General features: G+C 45.5%; 2 protein-coding genes across 3 annotated transcripts in view; one reads left to right on the forward strand and one right to left on the reverse strand.

Moving 5' to 3' along the window:
* Positions 1 to 13,928, forward strand: part of LOC142785252 (uncharacterized) — an 88,632-nt gene extending 74,704 nt beyond the window's left edge. For both annotated transcript variants that reach the window (XM_075883680.1, XM_075883681.1), the window contains 2 exons: positions 7,115 to 7,256; positions 13,386 to 13,928. In XM_075883680.1, coding sequence (XP_075739795.1) covers positions 7,115 to 7,256; positions 13,386 to 13,617 — 374 coding nt within the window. In that variant the 3' untranslated portion in view covers positions 13,618 to 13,928. The remainder of the gene's footprint in view (positions 1 to 7,114; positions 7,257 to 13,385) is intronic.
* A 5,560-nt stretch (positions 13,929 to 19,488) lies between these two features.
* LOC142785258 (uncharacterized) lies at positions 19,489 to 25,597 on the reverse strand. Its single transcript, XM_075883683.1, has 2 exons — positions 25,297 to 25,597; positions 19,489 to 21,229 (listed from the first exon to the last, which is right to left on the reverse strand). The coding sequence occupies exons 1-2, from the start codon at positions 25,570 to 25,572 to the stop codon at positions 20,915 to 20,917; spliced, it is 591 nt and encodes a 196-aa protein (XP_075739798.1). The 5' UTR covers positions 25,573 to 25,597; the 3' UTR covers positions 19,489 to 20,914.
* Between the last annotated feature and the right edge of the window lie 590 nt (positions 25,598 to 26,187).

A 26,187-nucleotide genomic window follows, 5' to 3' on the forward strand; every position in this document is an offset into this window, starting at 1 on the left:
AGGAGCTCTATTGTAGCGACGCCGAAGATGCACTTATTGGGATTAATTACGAGGCCGTAATCATCCAGGCGGTGGAACAGGGTCCGCAGGTGGGCTTCATGATCAGGACCGGATGAGCTTGCTACAAGGAGGTCATCAAGGTAGGCGAATACGAAATCGAGACCTCGCGTGACCTCGTTGATATTGCGCTGAAAGGTCTGTGCAGAGTTGCGCAATCCAAAAGGCATCCTCACATATTCAAACAGACCGAAATGGGGTGGTGATGGCCGTCTTCAGAATGTCGGCGGGTTCTACAGGAATCTGATGGTAAGCCTTCACTAAGTCAATCTTAGAGAAGATTGTGCACCCAGCCAAATTTGATGTGAAATCCTGTATGTGAGGAAGTGGATAGCGGTCTGGTAAGGTGTGGGTATTGAGAGCGCGGTAATCCCCACATGGTCTCCAGTCGCCAGGATCTTTCTTCGGCACCATGTGGAGTGGCGACGCCCAGTTGCTGGAGGAAGGCCGCACAATGCCGAGTTCAAGCATGTGCTCAAACTCACGGTGGGCGATGGCGAGGCGTTCTCCAGATAGTCGACGAGGTCGTGTAAAAACGGGAGGTCCAGTGGTCACAATGTGGTGAGTGATGGAATGCTTCACCGGTGACTCTCTGGTGTGCGGCTTCGTGATGCTGGGAAAGTCGTCGAGTATTTTTGCATACGGCGAAGCATGTGTGAGAGCTCTCAGTCCCGTTGGCGAGGAGGTACAGAGTACACCGTTGATGGAGAGGTGGGTGTTGAGATAAATGAGGCAATGAGCATGCATGTCCACAGCAAGGTTGAAAAAAACTGAGGAAGTCAGCTCCAAGAACAGCTTGCGAGACGTCAGCGAGGATGAAAATCCAGCAGAACGTGCGGCGTAGTCCAAGGTCAAGTGTAAGAGAGCGTTGGCCGTATGTGCGAATGGCGGAATTGTTGATCGCTTGGAGTGGGCAGGTCTGTTCATTGCGACGGCGATCTGCACACAAGGCCGGGATGACGCTAACCTGGGCTCCTGTGTCGACTAGGAAGCAAGCGCCAGTGATCTTATCAGAAACATAGAAAGGGCGGCATGACTTTCGACCAGTACTACTTGCCGCCGTCCGTGGCCGGTCGTCGCGTTTCCCGACCAGGAGCACGGGCGAGTGCACTTGCGAGCAGAGGCACCGAATAGGCGGTGGTACCAGCACACGGTTGATAATGAAACGTCCCGCGGCGCGTCGGGTGGCCAAAGTTCCGGAGGACGTAGGGGCGTCGAGAAGCGACTGTGTATCTGGAACTTGGATGACGGTCGACGATGCGCTGGTACAAAGTCATCGAGGCGCCTGACAAGGGCGTCCAAACGGTTCTCGATGCTCGCGAGCGCCGGGTCTGCAGCGTTGCCGTTGGCGATGTGGTAACGGCGTTGAGGCTATGTGCCCGCGAGTAGTCCGCCACTCGGTCAGCCATTTCAGCGAGTGTGTCTACTGGGACATCTCCTGCAGCTACGAGGACCGAGACCATGCTCTGCGGTAAGCGCTGGAGGAACAACTCACGTAACAGCTTCTCCTCTTGAGGGGCGGAGGGGCCGCCAAGGAGCTGGCGCATGCGTCGCAGGAGCTGTGATGGGCGATGGTCACCGAGCTCTGTAGCCGTGATGAGCTGTTGGAGTCTGCTGTGTTCGGACTCGGACTTGCGGGAAATTATAGCTGCCTTCAACGTGTCGTAGGGATGGCTAGGGTGCGGCGACGCTAAAATATCAGCTAAGTCATCGGCTACGTCCGGAGGTAAGCAGGATCAGATGCCAGTGCCTGGTCTGTTGGCTGGTGATTTGCCGTAGACGGAAGTGCGCCTTGACCTGCAGAAACCATGTGCTGGGGCTGTTGGGCCAAAATGGTGGCAGGTTGACATGTTGAATCGCAGCGACTGCAGCACCACTAGGTCTGGCGTCTTCTTGGGCGTCAGAACCGGTAGGATTGGTGGCAGAGCCGGCGGGATCCATGCGGGATGATCGGGGCTGTGTGTTCTTTATCGGGTCACCATTAACTGTCGGAGCTAACACGGGAAATATCCAGCCCTGACAGCGTTCAGTTTTCGAACTGATTTTTTTTTATTAACGCGCAGCAGCCGCCGTGCGGCCCAAATGCCAACAACTTCTTCTTCCTTGACGATCGGCGCATTGAGGCGCTACACAAATTATGTTGCAATATTCTAACGGAATTCGACACGCGAACAACGTGGTACCAAACGTACAATGACGTAAGTAACAACGGTGGTCGTCCACTTACTTTCCCGAGAGTTATGAGCAAGTTCGCCAACCATGGCACTTCCGTCGGCGCGCAATATACGAATACCTGGACAGCAGCATCAACACTCATTAAACAGGTGGATGTCCCAACGGTAACCAATTCTTTACACCGTTTTATTTTTCGGCCACACGGGAGCCTGCCCGACACAGAGGCGGCGGAAAAATAGCAGAGGGGGCTCGCATAGTCGTCACTGGGGTGAAGGGGTTAATGGGTCCTCGAAACCGTCGCATTGCGTACTAAAGTTTTATTTTCCGAGCTCTCCGTGTGAACAGTGCTCTGAGCTGTCTCGCTCAGTGGACAGTCTTTGGTAATATGTAGAAAGCATGTGGTAGTAGGCTTGTGAGTCACACGGATGCCTTATTTCTGGTACGGACAATGATTTCCCTTACGCCTCAGACATGTGAGTGAGTGTTTTTTTTTGTGCTGTTGATTCACGGAATGGAAGCTGAATTAATCGGCAAGCGTTGCCATGCTTTTAAAATCAAATTTTTTCGGTTACTGCTCCTGGTGAGTTCCTTGAATAGCGTCTCCTCTTCATTTGTTTAAATGCATACGCCGCTACTTCTGATTGTGGATTTATACTCTGGTGTTATTTGCCGACTGGACGAATTTCAAAAGTGGGAGGCCGAGCCCCCTTTGGCCCCTTTGCCTAAGTGCCTTGCCAGCACTGCAACCACAACTGACGGTTCACGAAGGTTGCGGTCGACTTGAAAAGCAGTTTCAATTCCGAGAACGTCCGTCCACCCATTTGTCAGTCCGTCCGTCCATCTGTGCGTCTTTTATAATAGTCGGTGGCTTCAACATAGACACTATGAACCTCAGTACCGGTACGTTCGCCAACTTGTCGTCATTAACTTTGTGTAGATGCTTTTATGTTTTTCTGAAAGCTCTCAAAATAAAGCTACCGATGTCTGCTAGCGTTGTTGCTTGGTTCATATACAATGTCTATTACCTTGAGTAAATTGTGCTTAACTACAGTTGATATTAACTTGATGTTACGGCTCTATCATAGAAGTACATATGTAATATATATTCAATTTTATAGCCATCAATGCACTTCTAATTGTTGCTTCACGAACAATACGATGTATATGAAAGACAATTGTGAGATTTGGCGTGGCGCTGCGGTAGGACACTTGGGTGCCACGCAGAATTCTGGAGCTCGATTCCTGCTGGAACCCTAACATTTTTTTCTTTACATTCGTTGGGTCAACACAGCTGATGTCAGCTTTTACTTTACGCTCACGCGTTTAAATTACCCACGTGTGTTCTCGCCATTCCCGGGTACGTATAAAGTGTTACTAGTTTCAGACACCCACCCGTATCCCGGCTGCGGCGGCTGCATTTCCGATGGAGGCGGAAATGTTGTAGGCCCATGTGCTCAGATTTGGGTGCAAGTTAAAGAACCCCAGGTGGTCGAAATTTCCGGAGCCCTCCACTACGGCGTCTCTCATAATCATATGGTGTTTTTGGGACGTTAAACCCCACAAATCAATCAATCAAATCAACACCCACCCGTAGGTATGTGCCACTATCCGGCAGAAAGTGACGAAGTAATGTACACGACGGGATTGTCACGTTATTCATGTCATGACCAGCAAGTCGTATTCTTCAAACCATCTTACTCTCCCATACTAATTTTGGTTGACATCAAGTTAAGGGGGTGATCAAGAGAGCAAGCACCCAGACGTAGATGGACAGACAGACAGACAGACAGACAGACAGACAGACAGACACACAGACTGACAGACAGACGGACGGACGGACGGGTGCACGGACGGACGGACGGGCGGACAGACAGAGGGACGGACAGACGGATTGGTGGACGGACGGACGGACGGACGGACAGACAGACAGGCAGACAGACAGACGGACAGACGGGCGGACAGACAGACGGACGGACAGACAGACAGACAGACAGACAGACAGACAGACAGACAGGCAGGCAGGCAGACAGACGGACGGACGGATGGACGGACCGACAGATGGACGGACGGACGGAGGCTGAGGCATAGATAGATAGATAGATAGATAGATAGATAGATAGATAGATAGATAGATAGATAGATAGATAGATAGATAGATAGATAGATAGATAGATAGATAGATAGATAGATAGATAGATAGATAGATAGATAGATAGATAGATAGATAGATAGATAGATAGATAGATAGATAGATAGATAGATAGATAGATAGATAGATAGATAGATAGATAGATAGATAGATAGATAGATAGATAGATAGATAGATAGATAGATAGATAGATAGACGGATGGACGGACGGATGGATGGACGGGTGGACCTGGCCTGTCTTACTTGCATTTTAATGTTGTTTATTTCTGAGCGCAGCTTGTTGGTCTAACCTGAAGACGCAAGGTAACTGGGCACCAGACGCTGAGAGGAACATTCTTGATGGCGAAGCCACTACATTCATCGGCAAAAATACTCCACCAGATTTATTGCTATCCGTATCTCTGTCATGAGCTTGCAGCGTTTTCTCAGTTATCGAGTGCATTTTTGGAACAGTGAAGTTTGAACATCTATGAGTCAAAGATGCTAAATACACTAGGTACGGGCGAAAATTCGGACGCTGTGAATATCTGAATATAACAGTATTTTATTTAGTCAACAAGAAGTTAAGATATACGAAATTAAGAAATTTCTGTATATATGAGTGGATATAATTGACCTGTTGAGGTTGCTCCACTGTAATGTGAAGTAGTTATATCGTAAAACCACCTATTTAAGGGCATTGGGCATTGCCGCAAAGACACATTTGAAGGATGAATATACATATTGCCTTCACTTCAACTATTTATTTTAGGTTTGAAAGCAGTTGGTTTAAGGGCTTATATGCGCTATGCATAGTAATTTTTAAAACGAAAGTTGTGTACCAGATATAACTTGCCCCCTACTGATATACAAATCTTGCTACTATTCAACTTTACTTCCAGTTTACAACGAACAAAAAGGTGCCATTCGCATATACGTAGTTACAATTTTTGAAGCTATTGTGCAAATTACATAAATCATATCAAAAATACCGAGATTTTTTTTCTTTCAAATAAGGTATACTGTGGCACTATTTTCATTCGAAATTGTTTGATCCAATGAGTATACTCTTCAAGTTCGCTTCGAACTTAAAGCTTAGTATTCGCCGATCCCTGTCATTCCATCATAACAGAAGTAACGCCGATTGAGGCTATCCTCTTACGTCTTCGAAAATACCACACGTACCACAACAACTGCTAACCGGTGACCACAGAGGTGTCGTGTAAGTAGCGAACACCGTTCATTCCTTGTGCTGCTTACGGGAAGGCGGGCAAACCCTGGAAGTCAGAGTACTTAGAACATATTTTACGCACTACTATTTTCGATCACTTGAAGTTCTAAAAGAGTACGTCTACTTAATACAGGTAGTAACCACGGAGCCGAACCACGAGATTGAAGTAACCTAAACAATGGGGTGGAGCACATTCAACAAGCATTCTCAAATCATTACTGGTAGATTACCAATATCTCTCAAGAGGAAGGTATATAACTGCTGCATCTTGCCGGTACTTACCCACGGGACATAAACCTGGAGGCTTACAAAGAGGGTTAAATTTAAGTGGACGACGACGCAGCGAGTACTGGCATAGAAAATTATAGGTGTCACCCAAAGAGACAAAAAGAGAGCAGAGAGGGTCAAGGAACGAACTGGGGCTAAGGATATCATCGTTGAAATCAAGAAGAAATAGACATGGGCCGAGCACATAGCACGTGTAGACCGGATAACCCTTGGTCATTAAGAGTAACTTAAAGGATTCCCATAGAAGGCTAACGCACGAAAGGAGACATCAAGCTAGGTGGGCTGATAAGATTAAGAAGTTTGCGGCTGAAAAGTAGCAGCAGCAAGCACAGGACCGAGTTGACTGGCGGTACATGAATGCGACTTTTGTCCTACAGTGGGCTTAGTTAGGCTGAGCGTGATGATGCTGATTTTCAGTCACCGAACAATCATTCTACTTCTCGCGAACTACGTATTTCATTATTGATGACCCATGACTGTGGCGTAGCACGGGGGGGGGGGGGGGGCACACCGGGTTTTTGCCCCTTCCTCAAAGTGTTTTTCGCCATAGCTTACAGAGCGAGAAACGACAATTTGAAGGGGGGTGTCCCCAAACGAGGTATGTGCCCCCCCCCTCCTTCCGAAAAAAAAATATGACTGTGCCCTCGACCCGTAATCATTAACCATTCGCCTTTGAGCTATTTTGCCAGACAGTCATTTCTATTATAAAGATACAAAGAAGTGCCCGCCGAAAAACCTGTCACGAGATTGCTATTGTCCTAAAATTGTTATTACGCCCAGACTAATAAGCTTGCAGCAACTTTCTTTAGAGAGAGCCTTTAAACACGTCTTAAATGGGCGTACATATGAATCTCTAACTTTTTTTGGGGGGGGGGGGGGCAACGCTACTCGTAAACGACCACGGAAGGTCAACGAAGTCTAGATTAGTATTCAATTAGCTTTAACCTATAAGTGTCATCGGAAATATTTTTGTCATACTTTCTATGGTAGCTTTCCCTTATTTTCAATCAAAGTACACAGCTTCAAAATTTTTAAATGACCTCGGAGAAACTCGGTGTGAATTTCGATAGAACTTTTTGCATTAACCATCAGTACATTAAGTGACATGCGGCATCGAAATTGTCATTATTTTCATTACCGAAAAAAAACATAAGAATTATGGCCACTAGGGCGTTGTGGCTGACAGCGCTTAGCTTTCAAGCAGATCGTTATGAAGAGTAACTGGCTTATTGCAGGATGTGAATTGAAGGAGTTCACCGAGGACTGGGAGGCGTGCGATGCAAGTGTTGGAAGAGAAGCCACCGACCTGTTTTGGAAAGGATCGGTATTACAAGGCATAGGCACCGTCAGCAAGTGGCAGCGCAGGAGATTATGCAGGTGTGTGGTAATGGGCGCATTTTAGTTCGCTGCCGTGTTTGACTTGGCATGCATGCAGGCGATCTAATCTTATAATCTACTTCAAGGCGAAAGCCCTAGATGCCTCATCGTACGTGAGAAGGGACCATTGGCGTTAACCCTCTAGACTCGCTTAAGTTTCTTAGCTCCTCGGTGACGTAATCACACTACGACAGGTGGGGAAAACGCGTTCTCAGAAATGCCCTTTGCTGCGCGCTCGTCAGTGTACTTACGGCGCATTGCGAATCCATTTGTTCGTGCATTCTCCCGTGTCCTGAAAGCGTCGACAAAGCCAACTGCATCGTAGTGTGGCGAAGAAGGCGTTAGGAGAGGAGGATATGAGGAGGCCTTAGCTGTTCTAGAGCTACGTCGGTATAGAGGGTGGTGCGGCAACACGAACGATGCAAGAACTTGCGTGGTGATGTCATCATGACGTAACATATCGCGAAAATAATGAATGGTGTCATAGTGACGTCACAAGATGTAATTACATAACATCGCCACTTGGGTCAAAGGTGGGCTGTTCCCGGACGCAGAGTTAAACCACTTTGGGCACTTAAAGCCTACCAGTGGGGGGTGGGGGGCGGTAATGCACGTGACACTAAAAACAAGGTGGCTTTTTTTGCCTTCGAATTGTCGTAGTTAAAGACATGAGTGGCTGTGCGATTATTAGCGTCAAGTGATGAGAGAGGTACCCACGAGGAATTGTTGTACACGGGTCCTGAGTATTTTGCCTCCCTCCAATCGGTACCCCCCCAGTCCGTATCAAACGCACAACTTTCGGCAAAGAAGCCGAGAACACTAGGCACTCTACCACCATTGTTGATTTGGGAAGCTATCTTTCAGTGCCTAAGCATATTTCAGAATTTCGGCAGTGCGTCACCTTCGGGGCGTGGTAACAGCTGGCGGGGTATTCGAAGAACCGTTGCTACACAGGAGTCGCAGGTACTGGGGCTTATGTTAACTTATCAAAACTGAGACCCAGAGCTTCTGGAAGATGCATGTCTTCGACAGGCCTTGTTAGGCGAATATCAGCGTAGGCAATTGCGGTGCAAGGTCTCAAGATCAAATACCGACCACGGTGGCCACATTTTTCCGTAAAGGCGAAAATGCTTGAGTACTCCATACTTTGATTTAAGGGCACGTTATGGTCAGAATTCCCGCAACCCTTAACTACGGCGTTTCTGATTATCATATTGTGGGTTCGGGCAATAAAACAACCAAAACGTATTACCCATTGTGGTGTGTGAACTATATTCCAGAATTTCTTTGCAGATCAGATACGCCTCTTTCTGTTGAAATATTTACTCCTGTTTGGTGTGGTCCTGAGATCTTGCGAGGCCGTTAAATTGCAAAGACCGTTCTGTGATCAGTGAAACTATTCTTATACCGATTCCTTCTTTGCCGTTTCTACCCTTTTCACTCCGTTTTCCTTCATCTGTCTGTCTGTTACATTATTCGAAATCATTAACTTCTCGGAACACTTCCCGGATTTGGTATTCATGACTTCGTACTTATAGGTATTGGTGCACTGGAGCCAATAATGTACTTTTACCTATTTCGGGATTTTTTAAAAGTATAATTGCGATGTGTTATTCTGTGGCTCAAAGCGAAGTCCTGAACCTGTGTTGTATTGATTCAGTTGGAGTTACACTGCACGAATGACACCACACATGGCACTGTAGTCTCAGCGGAGAGCTGGTATAATGATGTCGAGTGCATTTTATCTTTATTTAACTAGGTTGTGACGATTCCCCTTATCTGTTCCAATGAATTCACAGCATTGACCTTATGTGAGTGGCTGTTGCGACCACATTATCGTCCGTCAAGCTACATTTCTTCAGGTTCCTGCACTCAGAACACCTGATAAGTCTTGTTTTCTACTTGTTATTTGCCACCACATTGTCCTTTAGGTACACATAGAGTTACCACCGCATTGCATCGTGATATCACGACCAACTTGTGTTTTGAGGTTGACCGACAGAAAGAAGATAGAGCCACCGTGACATATTCGAGGAATGAGCAAAAGTACAGGCATTGATTGATATGTGGGGTTTAACGTCCCAAATCCACCATATGATTATGAGAGACGCCGTAGTGGAGGGCTCCGGAAATTTCGACCACCTGGGGTTCTTTAACGTGCACCCAAATCTGAGCACACGGGCCTACAACATTTCCGCCTCCATCGGAAATGCAGCCGCCGAAGCCGGGATTCGAACCCGCGACCTGCGGGTCAGTAGCCGAGTACCTTAGCCACTAGACCACCACGGCGGGGCGCAAAAATACAGGCAAGTGGTGCAAGACGGCACAAACACGTATACAAGGGAAAAGAGCTACGTCTTCGCCCTGTGTTAGGCTATTTATTTATATTTTAACTCTGCACCAACTAGTCCAGCAACAAGTTTTATAAGACGCACAACCAATGATCAAGTGACACATTATCTCTTTCAAGCGCTTCCTGTTGAGCGACCACTTCCATTCGTCTGAGAGTACAACCATATAACAATCTGTGTAAAAAAGTAATAGTTTGAAGTCGAACGATCTGGCTCAAGTTAACAGTTATATTGAATCCATATGATATTGAAGCGTATGCTTACATAAGACGAAGGGCATTAATTGAAATAATTGAAGAAGTTCATTGGAAGAGCAGAAGATATATATCAGCAAGTAGTGCAGGACCCGACGTACAGAGCTACAATATATATATATATATATATATATATATATATATATATATATATATATATATATATATATATATATATATATTCCAGTAGATCCTCCGTAAGTGGTCACAACGTGGTTTATTTCGACGTTTCGGCCTAGAGTCTGGCCTTCATCAGGATTAAAGATACAGTTTGTTGGTGCTCAGCTTTATACAATCTCAAATCAGAGGGCAAGGAAAGAGGAAAAAAAGACAGAAAAAAAGAAAAAGAAAGAAAGATAAAAAGAAAAGGAAAGAAAAAAAAGAAAAAAGAGAAAAATAATATACGGTGGACGCCCCTCGGGTGCCCCCTTCCACTCTACCCTCCCCTTTCCCCTCATCCCTCTCCCCCCTCTCCCCTTCACCTTTCTGATGTCAGCGGTCTGTGTATGTTTCCGTTCACTAACGCATTCCTCCCGATCAGACGGCCCCTCCTGGCACTGGCGGTTCGGTGTGGGGCAAGAAAGAGCTTTTCAGGAAGTCCTAAGCCTTTAACTACTCGGGGTCCCGTAAACAATTCGTCGTAGAAGGACGGGGGCCGCGTATTGTGGCAGAGGCTGGTAAGCGGGCACTTTAGGAAGTTCTAAGCCTTTAACTACTGCGCGCCCTATCAACATTTCGTCGTAAAAATAGGGGTGCCCCGTATTGAGGTAGGCTGCGCAAGCGGGTGCAATGCGAATTCCTTGCCCGCTTCTAAATTACGCGTGTAGTGGGGGCCTCCCGGGTTTGCACAGGGTTGCTGTTGGGCATGTCGTGCATGGCACAATTGATTGGGTAATAAAATAAAACAGAAAACAGACGACCGCTGCACTTAGGAAGAGTAGCTACACTTGGAATTTGTTTGGGTTGTCCAGTGCCCTTCGCAGCTGCAGTGCCGTGAACTCAGTTACTATTTTCATTGTTGCCGTTATTGTTTTCTAATGCTTTAATTGCTGCAAGTGTACCAGGATTCTCATTTATTCCTCTATCGAGGGTGTTAAATTGGTGGATAAGGTATGACTCTCGTTGTTCACGTTCTCGATTTGATTTAAATCCCGTCTCTAAGAGCGTTACTGATAGTTTGTCGAATGCATGGTCGGGAAGATTGAGATGTTTTGATAGGGCTAGATTTGGGGCTGATTTCGCGTGAGGTCTGTGATTATTGAAGCGAATCCTAAATGGTGTTTTTGTTTGTCCGATGTACTGCATACCACACACGTTGCATTCGAGTAGGTATACTACATTAGGGGAATCTAATATTAGGTTTCCTCGTATGTTAATCGAAAACTTGGATTGCGTGCTGGTTGCTTTGTCTGTTTCTCGCATCGCCTTACATACAAGACATCGTGGCTTTAAGCAAGGGCGGCATGAATTATATATATATATATATATATATATATATATATATATATATATATATATATATATATATATATATATATATATATATATATATATATATATATAAATATATATATATATATATATATATGTGTGTGTGTGTGTTTGTGTGTGTGTGTGTGTGTGTGTGTGTGTGTGTGTGTGTAACGGATGAGACATGGCGTCAGTCAGAACACCAGTTTATTCTGACCCTTCGTCTTCCTCCTCTTTCTTCCCCACATTCACTTGTGAAGCGTCACACGTTTCCTCCTCCCCCCGAGAGAGCGTCAACTTGTTGGGACAATAGTAGCGACGCAGTTTGTTGACGTGCACAATATCAGTAGTTCTGCTTAACGGAGCTACACATCGGTCGATCTCATAGTTCACAGGAGAGACTCTGCGAAGAATTGTGTAAGGTCCTTCCATGACTGAACTGAGCTTTCCTTTGTTCGGGTGCCAAGGTGTTTCGTAGAGGACCAATTCACCAGGTTGGAGGTCTTGTGGTAGGAATTTTTTGTCGTAGATTATCTTGTTCTTCTCATGATAGGCAAGCGTGTTCTTGATTGCACTTTTCCTTGCTTCTTGCACACTCTCCATTGGTTCGTCTAAAATTGTGTCGTATGAAGGAATTCCATACATTAGGTACGATGGTGGATATCGTGTTACTTCATGTGGGGTTCTGTTGTATTCATCGACAACATCCGAAAGATGTTTGACCCAAGACTTCTGTGGCTGCTCATTCATTTTGCACTTTAGCCGGGTTACAATAGTCTGATTTGTACGTTCGTTCATGCCATTACATTGAGGGTGTTGGGAGGATGTGAACAATTGGTGGACACCATTGCGTTTTAGAAACTGCTTGAATTTTCCAGCTGTGAAAGCTGGTCCACGATCAGATAGGAACTTCTTGGGTTTTCCTGCTGCAAAGATGGCGGTGATGCACGAAATGTATGCGTCAGAAGTTTCGTTCTTGTGGGGAAACGCCCAGACATACCGCGTAGCGTGGTCGATTGCCAAGTGAATAAACTTCTTTGTCGAGCCATATCCTGAAAATCCACCTATAGTGTCCATTGCTAAAAGATCGAAGGGTTGTTCTGCAGGTGGTAGTGACTCGAGAGATCCGAATCTCTTGGTTTTCGGCTTTTTGCAACGCTGACATATGTCACAGTGGCGGACGTAGGATGAAACGTCTGTGATGATTTCCGGCCAATAGTAGGATGATGACAACAAGCCCAGAGTTTTCTTTACTCCGACGTGTCCGAACTGACAGTGTGCTTTCTGTAGAAGGCCCAGTCGAAGCTTGAGAGGAACGTACACTTTGCGAATTCCCTTACGTGTCACGATAGTGACCCCGTTTTCCGTTGTGTACTTGGGGATGGGAAGGTCAGTCGATGATTCGGTCATGGTGCTGGTCGCTATGTGCGGCCAGGAGATGATTCCGTAGTCATTGTATGGTCAGGGCGTCTTGTGGAGAACTGCGTCGATGATGAGACACTGATGAAGTGGCTGGGAGGTCTTCATCCTGTCGACTTAGTGTAACGGATGAGACATGGCGTCAGTCAGAACACCAGTTTATTCTGACCCTTCGTCTTCCTCCTCTTTCTTCCCCACATTCACTTGTGAAGCGTCATATATATATATATATATATATATATATATATATATATATATATATATATATATATATAAGCAGTTGGGGTCGTAAAGGCACATGGCGGATTTGATCTCTCAACTACGCGCTTCGTCGTAGCCATTGAGATTTGCTTAGGCCGCGTGCGAAACATCGACTCAACACTAGGAGTGCATGCGCCCAGCTATAGGCCGTCGGACGCTGAGGAAGCTAGTACCGCTACCAGACTGCTAAATCGAGTATAAGGGTCACCTTCAGAATTTGACTTAAATTGAAGACAGCCTGAGAAATAAGCGGTTGGCAGCATTTTTTTTTCTTTTTTTGGCATTCTTCGCTTGTAGGAGGCCTAGTTCTTATGAGCTCTCAGCACATCAAAATATCAGGTGACGTTGCTGCTTTTTGTTTTGTTTTGTCGCAGCGAGCTGTACAACCATCAGCGATGCATGCATGAATCTGCGACCAGACATTACTGCCCGGAGTTGGCCACCAGACTTGCCGGCTTGGGTGCCGAGGAGTCCCTCAACAAGCTTGGCCTTTTTGCGTGCTTATCGTCGTCTTCGTCCTCGTCTGACAATCAGCGGACTGCGCTGTTGCTGCTTGCTGCGGGTGGAGTGCACGTGTTAGCATGCCGGCATGCTGGTGCCTGCTAGCTGGCTTTCCGCCTATCTGCAACTTGACTGTGCTTCAAGAGTATTTCGCTTTTAAATTATGTGACTGCATCACAGCACTGACAAATTGCCACTACATTGCAGTTCCCTGCATGAGGACGACGTCGTCCTGTCAAGACAGCGCGATAAATTCACTCTCATTTTCCCATTGTACAACTATATTGCACCAATGACGATAGGACAGCCGGTACGAGGCACTGATGGCACAACCATAGTCATGTGTAATTTCACCTAAAGATATTGCGGGCTTAGTATCCACAAAATGCGTAATAAAAATCTATAATCAAATGCAAGTTGTGTAACATTAAAGTCATTTTATGCAGATCACCATAATTTTTAAGAAATTCTTACAACTCAGAAGCCACCAAATTGTTCTATTATATCGGAGCAACATTCTTGGCACTGCAGCAAGGCCAGCCAATGTGCTACTAGGCACGTTAATAATGCTCCTTACGCGACTTAATGAATGCCCTACACTCTGCTTTCAACATTATGACCTATATGTGTCACCTACAAGGCTAAAGTCCCGTTAAAGTCTTACATGACAGTTACAAAACAAACCGATATGTTCGCTGAGATAATCAGCGAATTGGCCACAACGGAAGAGAACACAGGCACAGACTTGGGGGTGTCGTTAAAGTTCACAGATGCATCAGCCTTCTTAGGCTAGTGGCTTTACAATAAGCCCCCCTGGCAGTGCACGTGTTTGCCACTGTCAGGTTTTCGTTTTCGCTCCTCACCTGAAGGTTTGAACATTTAGCTCGGTACACCGCTAAGCCATGCTTCGACATCGCAAGACCCGCCGCGGTAATCTAATGGCTAAGGTGCTCGGCTGCTGACCCGCAGGTCCCGGGATCAAATGCCAGCCGCGGCGGCCGCATTTTCAATGGAGGCGAAAATGCTTGAGGCACGTGTGCTCAGATTTAGGAGCACCTTGAAAAACGCCACGCGGTCAAAATTTTCGAAGCCCTCCGCAACTGCGTCTCTCAAAATCATACGGTGGTTTTCGTACGTTTTTAAATCCCAGCAGTAATTATTATTGACCCCGCAAAATGAATGTTCACGTGTTTCAGAGCATAAGCTTGGGTGAGTCGGCGTGGCGTACTAGAATTTAAATTCTTGGGAAAGGTGACGAAGGTGACGACAAAACATCAAAGACAGAAGACAACTGCCAGCTGTTGATTTACAGAAACAGACGTCAAGCTTAAATGAATCACGTGCACAATGGCACAAAACTATAAAAAAAGAGGTGCGACATGAACATAAGACAAAACGCCTGACGACACCGAGTAAGGTTGCACGGCGGGCTTGTTGGTTATTCATGTTGTTCGAGGTATAGCGCATCCAGGACGGGACAGAGAAGAAAACACAGAACACATACACGGCGCTAACTTTCAACAATTTTTCTTGGATGTTAGCGCCGTGTATGTGTTCTGTGTTTTCTTCTCTGTCCCGTCCTGGATGCGCTATACCTCAAACAACTGACGACACCGAATGCACTAAGTGCGCAGGTCCCTGACTGAGCCTGATGGACCACATCGTGGGCTCTCTGGACGGCCCAAAGCTGATCCTCGTTGTTGGGGCTTCTGATGGTGGAGCACGACTTGGCCCGGTTGGCTTGATCGCTGCCCAGTAACGCGGGGCATCACTAGAGCATACAATCTAAGTTAGCTGCTTCCCAAAAACGGCGGAACGAGCTGGTAGTGTAAGTATCGGGGTAAAGCCTATAAGCTTATGAAAACGGATGCATACCAAAATCTGTCAGGTTATACCAGCGAAATGTTTTAACGCCATAACGTTAAAATGCTCGTTTTACAGAAATAAAGGTGTCGGTGTCGGTGTCGGCGTCATTGGTTGGGAGTGAAAAATGATGAACTTATGCGTGACCGGAAAATTTAGAATGATCTACGTTCTAGGGCAAATGGCTTTTTCCAGAAAGGCGTACTAATTACCTGATGCAATCAATCGTCTAAAATGTCTTTTTACTTCTCGTTAAGTATGAAAATGAAATTATTCATGTTCATGCCTTAACCCGGAAACAGATGAGAAATATTTTTTATTCCGAAGATGCATAACGCTCTTGTGTAGGAACAAGTATATAGACTAAGTAAAGAATCGCTAAAAATATCGGAGTATTTATTACATGGTATTTCATTTTTGTGGTATCTATATTTATGGCATTTACTTCTAGTTTTAATTTCACAAAAAGTTGCAAGGTTTCACAGCTTTCTTTTTCGTTTTCAATACATGTGTCAAATGATCACTGTTGTAAACAATCTTATTTTTATATGTTCTAATATTATGTTAATATTACAACTCGTGCAGACTTACTTACTTTATTATATTATATACGGTGTATATTGCGTGCCGCCATAAAGAGACTTCAAGCATTCTCAAGTGTTTGCAACAGTTTCTCGCCTGAAAGACTCCAAAAAAATTGTAAATAAATGTTGGAAATGAAAACTTGAGTGATTGATAAATAATCATCGATCAGGGTGGCGATGGAACCCGGATCGTTATCGTGGCAAGTGGATCTTCTACCACAGCACCACGCGTCTGTTTGCGAATTAATCAAAAATAAATTCCTTTGCTTGTAAATAACTTTCATGCCTTACATACACACTTGTCCTGTATACGAGTACATGCCTCGCAATACAACATAAATGCTGCAGTAATATTCTGATTTTTCTAGCTGTAATTTTTGTGTGCGGCCTACTAGAACACTATCATTGTATGGGTGACAGATTCCACTGCTCAAGACTGCTGCACAAATACTGAAAATGGCAACGGTTAGCCCGACCATAGTTTCCTTTAAATACATTAAGGGAACTTCGCGCTGGTGTCTGGGAGAGCGCCAAGGCATGGTGCTTCAGTGAGCATGGGAGTGATGGGTAGAGTGAGGAGCATATGTCTCAATATTAATACTTTTGGCTCCGTTTTGCTTCGCGTAGCTTGGAGCTGCTTTATTATGATACGACAAGCAAAAAATGGTCAGCAGTTCCATTTCACGGCCTTAAACTTTTAGGCTCTCCAATTCAAATAGGGTCACGAAGTTCAAAATTATTCGTTCTCTTATTCGGAACTTTACCAAAAAACTGCATTAAACAACGCCACAAATGTGTTCGAAGCTACGAAGACTAGGCAAATCCGTGTACCACCCATGATTCCCGTTGTCGCTGAACCAGAGAACAATCGCTGAACCAGAGTCTCCTCTAGTTAATTTTAGGAAACTCCGGAGGTGTCCCCCTTTGCAAGGAAAAAAAATCAAGAATTTTCCGAAAATGGCTTTAATTTATTGCTCACGATTCCGGTTCTCATACAACATCTCAAGGCTGTCGAGAAGGCCCACGATGCGGCGGTGAGGCTACGCCCCCCCCATCCCTACGTTGGAGCGGCCCGCAATCCCACCCCTATAAAAGGATGGTGGGATCCTTCAGGACCCCAATAAAGTTTTTCATCCATCCATCTATCGACGAACCATCCATCACGAACGGGTACGTGCCACAGAAATTCCATAGATCTCGCTACTCCCCACTGGTTCACTCAAAAATGATGAGCACGACAGTTCACCGAATAAATAGCTGCGAATTGACGATGGTGAGCCGAAGATCCACTTACGTATAACTAGGAAATACTAGACAACGGGAAACGCAAGGTCGGCTGCGAGCATACCTCGAAGAGGAGAAAGGGCTACGCCAACGACGACGTGCCGATAGATTGATATGAGAGGTGCCAACTCTTGGTTGCCTCTGAAGTCTAAACATCCCTGGCGTGTCCTTGGCTTTCTGTGTTTGAGCAGGAGCCACTCTGCACTGAGAATCGACGCGGAAACAGCCTAGCGTCCCTTATATAGCTAAAGCCTACGCATGACCGAACCCCACGAGCCATTTGCTCGTGAGTCTAGAAGCAACTTAGAGAAACCGCTTCAAGCCTTGCGCAACCTAATGCACCCTTAGTTGTTTTTTTTTTTTTTACAGCGAAAGCTGTTGAGATCAGACCACGGGTATATGCGGTGCCGTAGTTGTCCGCCACCAGTGTCCGTAACCACTATCACTCAAAATAAGAAAAATACTCGGAAAATAAGAAATAAGAAAATACTTGGAAAAAAACTCCAGGCCTGCGCGGAAGGTGCAGCAAAGTCACAGCGAAATCTAGAAGAGCAGCCTTTCAGAGCCTTTCAAAATACCCTTTGGCCAACTACTGCAAGCAAACTTGATTTATACCCCCTAGAGCATTAATAAATTTTTGGGGTATAGTAGGCCGGCATTCTCTATGCTAATTTTCGTCATTCTTCTGAGAAGCGTCAGTTAGTTAGTGAGTGAGAAATACTTTATTTGGTGATCCGGCGGATGACAATCCTAGCCCCGCCGTATCACCAAATAAAGTCTCTCCCACTCACTCACTCATTCACTCACTCAATAACGCTTCTCATATGGTGGTTTTGGGACGTTAAACCCCGCATATCAATCAATCAATCAATTAATCAATCCCTCACGCTTCTCAGAAGAATTAAAAAAAAGCGTAGTATCATCTGAACACTTGCAAGGGATTTTGTGCCAATTGTGCATGCATGCAGTGGCTGACGACGATGAAGAATTATGGCTGAAGTGGTATGCACCACAGTTAATAGGGGAACAAGAACAAGCTTTTGTAATGGGTAGGGGCATTAGACGACCCACTCGTTACGTTATTCGCATTGTGCGACAACTGCTTGTTCCTTCGCTGTTTTGAAACGCTTTATAAGTCGTAATAACGCGATTGCTTTCCTGACATCAAGCCTGCCTAAGGCAAATTTGGTAACAAGTCCCAAACACCAGTGTGGCTCTATGGTAGAATACTGGGCTGAACCCAGCGGACCCGGGTTCGAGCCCCACTTTGTCATTTGGGCTAAGATTTGTTTTCTAATTTCGTGCGATGTGGTTCCAGACACCGGCGGCGGCGGACAACTGCGTGTGACCCGAGTTGTGACCGCATACCAGATTTCGCTGTAAACTACCAGTCAAAATGTGGTGATTCGAACCTCAGTCCGCTGCGTGCCAGCTGAGTATGCTGCCACTGAATTACGCCAGTGCTTGGAACTCATTTCCAAACTCGCCTTAGGCAGGCTTGATGACGGTAAAGGAATAGCGGTAATATGAGTAATGAAGATTAAGAACACCAAGGGAACAACCAGATATCCCACAATGAATTGCGTAGCGAGTAGGTCACCCAGTGCTCCAACCTGTTACAAAAGGTTGTTCTTGATCACCTATTACCTGTGGCGCATACCCAATTCAGGCATAATTCTTCATCGTCGTCAGCCACTGCATAAAAAATGTGGACGAAAATTCTAGCAACTGTCTAGCGGATACCATGGTTCCCTCAAAAAGGACGAAGACTACACAGAAAGTATACTTAATAATTGCATGGTGGGTACCGAGCAAGTATTTAAGGTGTAGTGAGTACCGAGCAAGCGTGCTTGTAGCAGTTACCCAAAGAGTGTTTAGATAAAGCTCTGAAAAGTCGCTCATCTTCCACTGTAACTGTGCTGCGTGTTCCTCGTAAGCATGACGTTTTTTTTTTATTCTATACACTCATCAGGATTCTTCACTCACCGACAAGGTTGCCGACACCGGATTTTCTAAGTTACAGAAAAGAATATGGCTATCTGCATTGTTGAAAATGAGATGTTACCCTTATTTGGTCATGCACCATGCTCGAGACAGCATTTGCCTTTTGTAAGGTGCCACACTGGCAAATAGGTGGTGTTACGAAAAAAACTTAAATTGCCTTCGAGAGCTCAGCCACTGATTATTCCAAGACACGTGGAGCCTTCTACAAAAACTGGGGTTTATTGAACACCAATTAGGACGTTGAGCTTAGCCTAGAGCTCAGATATTATTCATCACGAGATAACTGGAGCATTAATGTCTAGTTGGTACTGTTGGCGTCGTGCCAGAACTGTTCATTTGTTGTTATAGATTCACCTTCCGAGTGCTGCAGGCTTCGGTTCGGATTCCGCACTGATGGTAACTGAGTGTAACACAAATAATTGCGTTGATTACTTCCTTTGGAATGGCATTCTGAATGCTCTTGTTAAAGCAACGCCGTTGTTTATAATAATAATAATTCGCGAATGCAATCGTAACAGAGCTACAAATGAATGCACAGATATGGCTACATCCGTACGCGTCGCACTATCGCATGTTACATGCTTGTCTCCGTTATACAAGCAAGCAGAATGAAAAGAAGAAAGAGCATGACAAGGAGGCTCTATAGCGTAACGGTCAAAGGCTTTCCCATCGTTCATATTGGCTATTTAAACGCGTTCCAGTAAAGAGACAGTTGGTGATGGCTTATACCACTATCGCGAAGCAAACTTGCTCTAAAAAAATAGAAAAAAAATACGGCGCGCAAACCAAAGGAAGAAGGCAAACATGGTCGAGCAATCGTCAGCCCAAATTGGACACGAGTGGGACGTGTCCAAGTGCGCTTCTTTACTGTGACTTGCAGACCCTTGTATCCTACTTGTGCTGCGCGCGATCAGGTTGAATGGCCTGCTGTCACGCGACATCGTGAAGACGCAATGAAAGAGAGTATTTGCTCCCTACGCATAATCATGGAAACAGTGTGTGTGCGAAGTGCGGCTTACGTTGAAAGCCTTAGGAATGCATTTTAACATGTATTGCCCACGTCAGTGGCTGTGCGCCCGAATGATATCAAGGTGCTCAGTTGCATAATTCCTTCCCTCTAAAATGTCTGGTCTCTAAGATATTGTCTAGTAGCTCAAATTGGTTTCTCTTGAACCCGTAAAAGTAACGTTCATTTGGATTGAGACATGCTGCCGTCGTCTCGGTAAATGTAGAATGTCTAGAAGCCTATGCGGTATTACTATTGAATGTTTAGTGGATACGGCAGACTGTAAGTGCTGTACGTGTCGAATACAAAGCGCACTCTCGCGAAAAAATCGCCAACTGTCGCCTAATGTTATATATGTGGGTTTTGATTCGTTATACACTGTGGGTGGTGCAAGATTCAATTTTTCGTGTTCCTTGCAAGCGCGTCTCAGGAAGAAACAAGGTCGGCCGACAGGTTCAATACAGTTCCTTGTGCTCTGCGCACTGACCTGGAAATTAAACTTTTGGTGCCTTATTCGGCCGGAAGTACACTGAGGCAGCGTTGTATATGTGGTGCTGCCTGCGTTCTACAGCAAGACTTGCTGCTGCCAATAGTGCCTTTTTCCAGAAGCAGGCTCTACGCGTGACGATGACGGAACTGCTGTTTCGAACAGGCAGCGTGCTTAGGGAAGGAAGAGCTTCTCGTAGACTCGCTCCTCGAAGTCGGCGAGTAAGTCGACGGTGAGGTCGAACAGCCGATCGCACTGCGTACTCCACCGATGCGACGCGTGCCTGTGCGCGTCTAAGGCACTGGGATGCGCCGCCTGCTCGGTGAGCTCGAGGAACGCGGCGTGACGCTGGCACAGTTTGAGGCAGCTGCACAGCGACGCCGTGGCGCCGTTCACGAACAGGTTGTACAGCTCGGGCTGGGGGCTCGCGGGCTCCGGCTCAAGGTCCGACAGCAACGTTGCCGCCTCGAGCCACACCGCAGCGACGGCCTGTGCATCACGAAGCATTCCTCATTTGGAGCTAAATGACGTCACTAGTAGTCAGAGTAATCACTGACAGTCTTAGTATTCCTTCAAGCATCTTAAGGTCGAACACATGCTTCCGGTCCTCCAAATTTTCAAGCAATCTGCTTTTAAAAAATGAAACTTGTGCCAAATTCAACGGGTCTGGTTCAAAAATTTATGTTGGCTACATATGGTGTCGGGGCATCAAGTCATATCACACAAGGACCAATGCATCAGGGCAATTATTAAAACTTTATTGGATAAATTGAAAAAAGAGCAGCTCAGATGCTGCGGATGATTCCAGGAAAGCTCACAGAACGTTGTGTATGTGACATCTTCGATTTCCCTGATGGTTTTGTATGGCATTCCCATATGACCTATTTGTGTTAAATCACGTATTCATTAAAATTATTTATTGAACACGAGAAAAATCAACAAGCATCGCCGGGTGACGTGAGTTATACGACAGCCATTTTATAGAGTGCATTTTCGTATAGTAGCAATCATGTCACAGTAGCGTCACAAGCTAAATATTGCAAATTCCTTCAATTGTAGCACAAATCAAAAATAAAGGAGAAATTACTCGTATGATGTTATTGGATTCTTATCAAGTTACGTATCTTCAAAATTTATCTAAAATGCTGTGTTTTTGTGAACGTCTTAGCTTTTTCATACTAACAGCACTGATAGGCCTTCATATAAGTAAAAAGCATATTGATTTGTATTTGTCTAGTATTTTTACAGTACTCAACTTTGTCCCCCAAAACACCAAAAAGCAAAGCCGTTAGGTAACTCAAAGATTTATCATAGCCCTACTCCTCTCAATCTTGGTCAAGTTCGTTCAGATTGTTCTCAAAGGACTGCAGAGTGGTAATCCGGAAAGATATGTTGCATCATCTTTGTCCCAGCAAAATTACCAATTTTCAGACAATGTGTTTTCAGAGCGTTGTAGGGCGTAAAGGACAGTTGTTGTTATGAGAAAATACAATCATTTGTTTTTTTTTCGAGGCTTGCAAAATAACAATGAGGAATTTTCGGTGAGTGCAAAGTGTTCCACAAAAAAAAAACGTTTCAATGAACTGCATTTGAGCAGTTCGCAACATCAATGCAGTTCTCGTGGGCGGGCAGCGTGCAACATTTCACCATCGTGTGTTTGTGTTTTTTTAACGTAAACACGTCAATATAAAACCTCACGAGAGACCATATAGATGATACTTACCTTCCAACACTGTTACCAATAAATAAATCACGAAAAGCGTGAGTGCCGATCGGCGAGCCCCACAGTGGAGCCTGAAGACTACCGCCATATGTATGCTTTGGTACGCTGCAGCAGAGAGTGCTGGAAGGTATGCTGCGCTCGCTACACAAAACATTCATCACCCGTCTTTGTGCGACCCTTCACTGGATGCGCACCGTAAGGGATCGTCGGGTGGATGGAGTGGGCCGTGTTCCAGGCCTGACCACACGTAGCCGTCGCAGCGCAGTGGTGCGTTGCTTTTTGACGTGGCGCCGCGCCCTTTCCTTTGGGGAGAGAAGGTGCGCGTCAGCGCGAAGTTGCGCGCCCTTTCTCCACATAAGGGGCGGGCGTGGTGCTGCATTAGAAAGAAACGCGCCACTGCGCTGCGACGGCTACGTGTGGTCAGGCCTTTCGTGCAAATACAGTACAGCGTGCGTTGAGTGCGTGGGCTGGCACAACGCACGGTGGTTCAATACAGTCAGCAGCTGAACTGGTCGCACAATTACATGGCAAGCTTGCGAACGTTGAACTACCGTGTACCTGCCTGAGAGATCGAGAGTCTCTGGAGATCAAAAACGAAGTGCTAAATTCGTGTGGAAAGCAACCAGCCACGACATGTTTGCCAATGCAGAACGGAGGTCATTTAAACAACATGTTTTGTGCGCGGCGAGCGCTACTGTGACCTAGCTTCACTCAATCGCCACGCTTTCAACTCTGTTATTCGCAAAATGGCTCGAAAAATACGCCATTCAGGGCCAACGAAACCAAACCTCTTGGCGAGTGCTTCCTATAAGTTCGTGTCCGTTCCTGTAGAGACGTTGGCTTTTGTACTAACATTTCACCTGTGACTCAGTACGACACAATAAGGAACGTATAGAGTGCATTCCTTTCCTTTCATATGTCTATTCCGTACCGATGATGCAGTGAAAGAATAGAAAGGCTCGACCAGAAGGGAAACCTTTGGATTAAAGGATATCGAACACAGAAGCGAAGTCACGCACTACTCAGAGGCAATTCATTCAAACGGTCGTTTTCATAGCATAACATTGGCAGCTCCCAGAAAATTCCTCACTCTTGTTATTTCGCAAGCTTCGGAAAAGGAGAAAAAAGCGCTTTATTGTGATTTCTTGTACAATATATGTCTTTTACGCAGTAGGGGACAATGCTCAAGAAACTAAAGGTACAAAAAATTGTAATTTTGTTATGACAAATATGGTAAAACGTGCTTTTTCGAGATTATCACTCTACAGGCCTTTGATATTAATGGCAATAATTTTGAACAAGATTGTGTAAGCAGTTTTTATTAATGATTTTCTTTTCACCAGCTGCTTTTTTTTAAGTTTAAAGCAACAAATTCAATACAATAAATATTCCCAGAATTACACAAATATGCATTATTATTACACATAGAAAGGTCCATGCATGCTATACGTATCAACAAATCAAGACGCGTTCACAGAAGCAGCAATCGCGTTCCAAAATCAGCCGATGCTAAAAAAGACAGCGTTTGTTGGGAATTCTTGAGAATACATAACTAACTCAGAATCCTACATTATCATGAGCGATGCGATTTCGCCTATGTATTTGTCCTAAAAATATCAAATCTTTATAATTTAGCTCACGACGCTGCTAGCACGGTCGCAAATATACGAAAACACGCTCTGTAAAATGACTGTCATCAGCAAGCGTCACTTGTCCATTTTTTCTTTGTTCAAGAACTTTTTATTCAAAAACGAACTGCTGTATCCACCTATTACGTTATATAGGCAAGATATGTGATAGTATTTGAAGTTATGGAGACATAAATGTTATACCACGTTTGGTGATCTCTGTTACAATCGACATGAGGAGTCTGGAGGAACAAATGTTAAATCCGCGCCTCTTTTTGCGTACTCTGAAACTGACCTCAGAAGTGAGAGAAAACATTTTTACCCAATGATCTTATAGCATGGGCCGGTGCCACTACAAGACCCCTAAGTCCCGAAGTAGAGTCGCCTTCAGAATTTTTAGATCCCTCCAAAAGCTACCACATGTTGTTATAAGGACTTCGAGCACGTTTCATTTATTTTCCCTCAAACGCACAGAGCTTTGCAGACAGGAGTACAGTACCTAAGCAACAAAAATATAACATAAATAACATCGCATTCATAACAACTGCAATGCATATGACGATACAATGTCAAGCCCATACAACTGAGTTCAATGGAGATACGGTGAGATATACAAGCCAAGAAAGTAAAAAAATATTGCGGGCATTTGTTCTTTATTTCTTTCTCATCCCTGTATGATCATAATCACCGTCTTGTCTCTTCGTTCTCACCGTCACAGTGTGTCCTCATCTTGGTGCACGCTTGGCCCGTTTGTCTTCCGAGGTCTTGTCTCGAATAAGCGCCATCGCAACCAAGACATCATAACATATACAATACGCACTTCATGCTTGACTAAGCGCAAGTAATTGTGTAAAGTGGAACAAAATATGTCCTGGTCTGAAATGAAAACAATGTCGTAGGGAAGGTGGTCTAAGTCTTTTGGGCGTGAGTGGGACAAAGGACAGATAAAGAGTGTTAATGTAACAACTAATTACGCACACATCATGGTGTTGTTCTGAACCAACTAAGCGATAAGTGTGGTCGTGATAAACTTAGCTTTGGAAGCAGTGTGGTTAGATATCTTACGAAAAAGCTCGTTGACAGTATGCTTTATGACGCCATTCTAGTGACATGCAAGGAACGGGAATCACAGATTTCACTGTGTTTGATGTATAAGTCGCTAGGTCTGGCGCACCCATTTGCGAGCTTGATGTCGTTGAAGTTACCTTGGACAGGGTGAGGAAGACGTCGGCCACGAGCATTCGCGTGGCGGCGGCCTGAGCCCGGTAGTCCATGAGCAGCATGCCGACGCGCACGTCAGTAGTGCCGCTGTTCGTGGTCGTGTCTCGGCGCTGAAGCGACTCTAGCTGCAAGTCGAAGAGAGCCGTGGTGTGGCACCAGGAGACGCCCACGGCCTCGGCTAGCAGGGTGAGGAAGTGCGCGCTCCGCAGGACGTGCAGTCCGTGCAGACTCTGCGCCTCCTTGGCCCAGCGAGAGGCCATAGCTCCTCTGGCGGCTGCCAACGAAACCTCGGGAACCGTGGCAACGACAATTAATAATGATGCTGATATCCTCTTCCTGTGGGCATTTCCCCACAAGGGAGTATCGGCCAAAAGCTGGGCGGATGATCTTCAAAGGGGCCCTGCAACACTTTTTGAGCATGGTCAGAAAACACCGCTCATGTGTAGTCGAGGTTCCCCAGAACACCCGAGCTAAAAATATAGCGCAGCCCATAGCCTTGAATTTACAATAGGTTCTCAAAGTTGACAAAACATCGCTTTCTCTTTCCTTCATAAATGACGCTACAGGCTCGAAAATTACTGCGACACAAGCCATGTATCCCCGATTGGCTGATTTGAGCATGACGGGCTGGGTCGTTACTGGAGCCGTAGCGTCAGGCCACGACTTGCCTACGCGTGCGCGCGCAATCGCACAGAAGAGCCGTGCATTCAAAGTAAAAACAAAAAAGGAAGAAAGAGAAACTTCTAGGGGTCGCGAGGTGCACGTGACGTATTTTCTCCCCCGTGTCATTCCTCGCTGCTTAGCTTACAGCCCCTTCACCAGGACGAGAAAGTGATTGATACGTGGCATTCAACGTCCCGAAACCCCCACATAAT

Source organism: Rhipicephalus microplus, unplaced genomic scaffold (assembly GCF_043290135.1).
Source record: "Rhipicephalus microplus isolate Deutch F79 unplaced genomic scaffold, USDA_Rmic scaffold_20, whole genome shotgun sequence".
NCBI classification, from domain to species: domain Eukaryota; kingdom Metazoa; phylum Arthropoda; class Arachnida; order Ixodida; family Ixodidae; genus Rhipicephalus; species Rhipicephalus microplus.

Bases quoted from the DNA above. Each gene is read 5' to 3' on its own strand.
- LOC142785258 (XM_075883683.1), bottom strand. From the start codon at position 25,572: ATGGCCTCTCGCTGGGCCAAGGAGGCGCAGAGTCTGCACGGACTGCAC. The intron at 21,230-25,296 runs GTAACTTCAACG...CGTGATGCACAG, and splicing joins TCTTCCTCACCCTGTCCAAG to GCCGTCGCTGCGGTGTGGCT.